Source organism: Sinocyclocheilus grahami, unplaced genomic scaffold, assembly GCF_001515645.1.
Source record: "Sinocyclocheilus grahami isolate Dianchi unplaced genomic scaffold, SAMN03320097.WGS_v1.1 scaffold479.1, whole genome shotgun sequence".
NCBI lineage: Eukaryota > Metazoa > Chordata > Actinopteri > Cypriniformes > Cyprinidae > Sinocyclocheilus > Sinocyclocheilus grahami.
This window is the reverse complement of record NW_015505658.1, coordinates 822,196-828,692: the sequence shown is the minus strand read 5'-3', so window position 1 is coordinate 828,692 and position 6,497 is coordinate 822,196. Positions and strand designations below refer to the sequence as shown.

Sequence of the window (6,497 nt, the reverse complement as noted above, 5' to 3'; positions counted from 1 at the left end):
ATGGCGTAGAGTGCAGTACCTAGCCAACGAATTTTGGCAAAGATGGAAGAAAGAATATCTGTTGAGCCTACAACAAAGACAAAAGTGGCACAAGACAAACAGAAATGCGAAAGTCAATGACATAGTGATCATACAAGACAACAAAACACCCAGAAACGATTGGAAGCTGGCTAAAGTTACTGCCGTGTACCCAAGTCAAGATGGATGCGTACGAAAGGTGCAGCTGCTAATCAGCGACTCAACATTAGATGACCATGGAAAGAGACTAAGTAAATCAGTTCATCTAGTAAAACCAATCCACAAGACTGTCACATTACTGGAAGCAGATTAGTACAGTTCATAACTTCATTTTGGAAATCACAAGTGATTTGGTGGTTGTGTAGCTGCCGTCAGAGGCAACTCTCATTTATTTCAGTTCATAATATGCACTTTACAGTTAAAAGTTCAATAAATAGTTCAAATGTTCAGAATAATCATTAGAATAAATCATATATTTTTGTTAATACATGTCAATTCATTTCATATTAATCAGCTAAAACCATAGAAAAAGGGGGGAACCTATTTTTTTGTTCCGCCTGGGAATTATTTAATTGTTGCTATCAGGATAGTATTACAAACTAGCACTAAAAGTAGAAGAGCCACACGTGAAGAAGAAACTGTAACCCTCCAAGTTTATTCCTCTTGAGTTAGAGAGGCCAATGAGGTATGTGTTTTATCGTGTTAATTGCTTTGCCGTATGTGAACGTGTAAGTTATGTGACCGTGTGTTAATGTATAATTAGCCAATTAAGTGTATTTTCTTACGAGTTGAATGTGCACTTTATTTATTCGTTTTGTATGTATTTTTCGTTTATTATTATTATTATTGTGTAAAACACCACTTTTAGAGGGTTAAATTTAAGTTTTCTGTATTTCCTTTCGTAGTTCTGACGGCATTGTTGGGGCATAAAAAGGCTACAAGACTAGAATCTACAAGACATGTTGAAGACTCGTGTCCAAATAAGTGTCTGTTAAAACCAAGAACGACCTGAGCCTTTGATTCAACTCGAGGGGAGTAACAAACATAACATAAAATGGCCCTGACGTAAAATCCATAAATATAGGTAGTGGTGAGACTTATTAATAACTTAGAAATAAGACATGACTGATGGCAGTTGAAAAAAAAATCTTTATACTGAAAGTCCTTTGCACTTAACAGAAAAAGTTATGTAAACTCAATAACTGATTACACTAAGCAGAACTGAATCAGTTACAGCAGATTTATTTAGTTCCCACTGTACGAGCGGGAACATTTGACTTAGCATAGACTTAGTATGCAACTCATGCGAATTATACACTCTATTCAAGTCATTACTTGAACTAGTAAAGTTTACAGGTGACAATAACAGAATAAAAAAATATATTTCAGTTTGACCAGCACAGAATATAAAATGGATAACTTACTTTTTAATCAATCACTCACAGAAGAAACAAACATGCAGTAGTCTATTTTCTTGTACAATGAACAGGTCAATCGCTCCACCCATACATATAGACTGCCTCCTGATACTTGTCCAGGCACGTCTTGACTTGTTCAGCCTTGTCCAAGCATTAAAAAGGTTATAGACATATACTGTAGATACCTCTGGGTGGTATCGTTGGGCTTTCATACACCCACCATGCTTTCCTTCAGACTTTGCAAGGAGCGTAAATGTTGAAATGAACTGTTGTTTTACTGTATGTTTTTGCACAAGATTAATATATTAGATTTGTTTTGGGAGATTTGTTAGTGTTAACGGTTGTTATGTTGAGATTTAAAAGGATTTATCTTATGTCTGAGTTTTGGGGGAATACCATTGTGCTGAAGAGTACAGCCTCTCAAGGATGGGCAAAAGCATATTAGACTTTCTCTATACTGCTTTGTTTGGTTGGTAACACTTTATTTTGATAGTCCACTTTAGAAATTCTACTAACAGCAAGTAACTTTGCAACTACATGTCAACTAGGAATCATTAGAATATTAGTAGACTGTCTGCTTAATATCTTCTAACACTTTATTTTGATGTGTCCACAACAAACAACATACTGACTATGAGAAACTTTGCAAGTATATGTCAACTTATTCTACTAACACTAAACCTAACCTAACAGTGTACTCTGAGAGTTAGTAGACATGTAGTTGCTAATTAATGAGAAAGAATTGAATGACCAGCGCTCTCTTCCACCCTCAATACCACAAGTGAGGTGAGAACCTTAAGCAAGGCACCAAATCCCCAACTGCACCACAGCAAAAATGGCTGCCCACTGCTCCAGGTGTGTGTTCACAGTGTGTGTGTTGTGTTTGTTTGTTCACTACTTGTGTGTAGTAAATGCAGAGCAGCACACACGTCACCTCCTTTCCTTTCTTATTTTTGTTAATAGTCCTTTTCACCCTTGTACTTTGGCTTCTTTCTCTCTAAAATACAATAAAATAAAATAAACAAATTCTTTGTTTTTAAAAAGTCTTTGATTCTGTTCCTCACTCAATGCAGTCATATGGATTATGAAGATTAGCATCAATTACAGAAATTGCATTCACTTTAGGATTCTAAAGTCTGGTCTTGTTTAAAATTATGTAATCCTTTAAAGTTCTGGCAACAGAAGTCACCCAGAATGGAATGACATGTTACAATTTCAAATAAAATAAAACAAAAGTCAACAGTGTTAAATAATTGCTACCGAAAACAATCTCAGTGATCATAAATATAATAGAATTAACTGATTAATGCAGGAACTAAATATTCATATAACCTAAATAAGTTTTGTATACATTTGTACATCTGTATAGTTATATGTAAATAACGTATGTTTTAGATGTCAGTCTTGTTAATTTTAATGTCAAACTTAAGTAAATGGACAGTATGTGAGGTAGGACCATATTTTATGTAAATAAGCAAATAAGCAAAAGCAGCACAGTTATGTTGCTCTAAATAACTTTTAACAGGTTATCAAGCCCAGTTTCTTTATTCTCTTTCTGATGTAATACTGTCTATGGAACAAATAAATAAATACAAAATAAAAGACAACAGGCTAAACCTAAACTGCACAGCAATTTGAATTACATCTATAAAATGACTGTAAATGCATTCATAATGCCAACACCTTTATAAACCTGAAAGTCATGTAAGGCTTGAGGAGGGAATGACCACAGTTTCAAATGGATGGATCTTTCCCCATTTATGAAAACATTTTCAGAGGTGACTATCAAATAGGCCTATAACGTTTCTCTATGGTGCTGCCTGTTCATTGCATACTTGTCAGTTATTGCTTTAAATTCATCCAAGTCCATTGCCTTACATAGAATCATAAAAGGATGACAGTCCAGACAAGAATGAGGTTAACCCGAAGGGCAGATGAAAGTTAATTATTTAGCAAACAGGTATTTCACAGATTAACCGTTTTAGTGTTATACAGTCCTATCATTATGGATAAGACAACGCAGTTCATAGAAACTATGAATTTAAAAGTCTAACTCAGTAACAACGAAACCTATAAACAGCAAAAGCACAATCTTACAACACAACCGTAGCTTTTTCTACAGCAAGGTTGATATTTGATTGAAACTGCACAGATTTCATATTAGTAACCATTATAATCCCCCAGTTGCTTGCCTTTGATCTTCATTTGACAACAATAAAACCACAGAATTTTTCCATAATGGTTATTTGTTGTTAATGGAAACGTTTCAAATACAGTGCAACTTGCATATACCAAGAAGCAATTATATTCAACCATCTCAAATACAGCAATGTTTTTTTTTTTTTTTTTGGTCTGTTTATTTCTTTCAAAAAAATTGTTCAAACATGAGGCTTGTTGCTTCATAAATCATAAAACCACAACCATCGAAAAAAAACAATGGAATACAAAATTACAGAAATGTGAAAAGCTGGAACTGTGTTGATGTAAGAAACCAGTAAGCCACTGCACAACCCTATAATCATTGCTGGTACTTCGTAATAATTATGTGGCGTATTTAATATTCATTGTTGTAAGTTATACATTCAGAAGGTGCTGCTGCTGTAACAACCTTGTCCTGGGGTTGCAAGTGCTGCACTGGTTGTGTTTAAGAATCATTTGGCAGACAGCTTCCTCAGCTGACAAAGTTAACACTCACACCACAAAGTTGTCTTTCACCCCACTCTGTCCCTCACACTTCATAACAAAAGAAGTGAAAATGAATGCGACCACAGTTTGAAAAAGGTCATTTCACTGGGGGCAACACATACCTAATCCACTCAAATGTCAGTTACATTAGGGGGATGGGACAGGAGAATGTTTCTACATGCATTTTTTTCTGGTTTCAGGCAAATAAATGACCCAAAGAGACATGTGTGCCATCTCCACATTTTATCCTACTAAAATTCAAGCTGACACATTTAATATTAACATCATATAAGCAATTCCCATCATCATCAAACATTAACAGGGGTCTGTTCCCTAAACATAACTACATGCACATTAATGTGCGAAAAATTTATCAGAGACCCATGAGTGCTGCCTCAAAGAGTTTAAAAAAGGGTTCAGTTTATTAAATGCAAAAACACTGTGGATAAAATATTTGTAGGAGACATGGATAGTATGTCTACAAATTGAAATATTAAATAAATTTAATTGGTTAAAAGAGCAGGTGCAATAAACAGGAGAGCAAAAACCTAACACCACCCACTGCAAGTAGAATATGTGTACTCATTTTAATTTTCCTCCCTATTACTACAATTACTATACTTCAACCTAATGCAATGCACAAACTTCTCACAGATGGCTACAACTTATATGTATTAAAACAACGGGAATGCTTTCTGTTTACACTCCAGCATGAAGACAAGTTGCAACAAGTAATTTTGCACATTTGTTAGAACTAAGGTCACACAAACAGTTGTAATCCTACCTCTAGAATGTGGTCCAGGTCAGCCTTTTTAAGACATGGATATTTTTTCAGTATCTTCTCCTTTTCTGCTTTATAATTCTTTACTGCGGCCTCCCAGTTCGGTTCCTCGATGACTTGGAAAATTGCTGCCCCAATTGACAGATAGAAAATGATAGCCGAAGTCAGAAGGGGACCTTTGTCCACCATAATGAGCTCAAATGATGTGGAGTGACTCTTAAAAAATTGCTCTGACAGCGCTCACATTCTCACTATAAATTAATTTAGCACGAGTTCAAAATTACAGATATCTTAATGAAAATACGACAGAGTTTCTTGATCGGAATAGACACAAGACTAACGAAACATAACTTTAAACTATGTGAAACTGTATATCCAGCAAATGTCTTTTAAAAATGTTTAAAGTCCCCGGGAGAGTTTGCGGTCCACGTGCGCCACTCGCATTGCTAGTGTAGCGCTCCGATTAGACTCTTGACTGATCTAGTACACGCCGTGAGAGAAGGAAGTTGGCAAAGATCCACCCACTATAGTCCCCCCTCTCTCACAGTCTCTTTCATAACAACAGTTTTGTTTCAATTCCACATTTTCTTCACACATTTTTTCAACGAACTAAACTATTTACATTTTTCAATGAACTAAACTAACTAGCTAGATTACTAACTAAATGAGACTACTGTATAATTATTAAAACCACAAACATATATGCATGCCTTCTTCCATGAATAGTTTTTACATCCATCACCTTGCTCAAAAATAAGAATGAAAATGCATTTTTTTAGGAACATTTGTCATGAAGCACCTTTTTAATGTGGTTTTTTAAGTTTTCTGTGGACTAAAACTGATTTGGAATGAAATAATATTTCTTTCTAACCTGTTTCTCTCCATCGTCAAATATCTGAAACCAAGTTCTCCTTCTTGGCTCACCCCTAATGTTCTCCTTTTTTGTGAAAAGTGTTTTATGTATGAGAGTAAAAAAAAACGAAGCGTCTATTTACACTAAGTGCAAATAACCCGCCTTTGGCAGAGGCTATTTACACTAACGCCACCCACAAATGTGTGATTATGGATGGTCAAGAATATAAAAGACGACACAAAATTAACAGTTTCAGTGGCGTGGATAAAGCGCGTCCCGTGGTCCTTTTCACGCGATCGACTTAGCTTCGAATCCGCCTTTTACCTAACTTTTTTTCTCCCTTTTCAAATATGATATCACATCGGAAAGGCATTTTCAATAAAAATGAAGGAAATAATCAAAATGTTGAAAATAAAGTATCGGGTAGGGTTAGGCTAGGTGTAGGGAGGGCTTTATTGTCCCAATAAGGTGGCATCCATTTAATAATTTGAATTAAAATTATAATTTACACTCAATACGCTATTACTGCATACTGTTGTATAATGTACTATAATACTGAGGTGCAAATAATTGCCACTATTTGCAATAAGTAGTATAAATAGCAGAAAATCCTGCTATTTTAACATAGTGTAAATAGAATCAATCGCTATTTGCACTTAAATAGCATATTGTTAAAAAATATTGCTATTTTCACTTAGTGTAAATAGAATCCATTGTTATTTGCACTTAGTGTAAATAGCCT

The 6,497-nt window shown here is 35.0% G+C and overlaps 1 protein-coding gene across 1 annotated transcript in view; it reads right to left on the bottom strand.

Moving 5' to 3' along the window:
- LOC107553738 (potassium channel subfamily K member 5-like) overlaps positions 1 to 5,395 on the bottom strand; it is a 104,057-nt gene extending 98,662 nt beyond the window's left edge. The window contains exon 1 of the mRNA XM_016236055.1: positions 4,906 to 5,395. Coding sequence (XP_016091541.1) covers positions 4,906 to 5,091 — 186 coding nt within the window. The 5' untranslated portion in view covers positions 5,092 to 5,395. The remainder of the gene's footprint in view (positions 1 to 4,905) is intronic.
- Between the last annotated feature and the right edge of the window lie 1,102 nt (positions 5,396 to 6,497).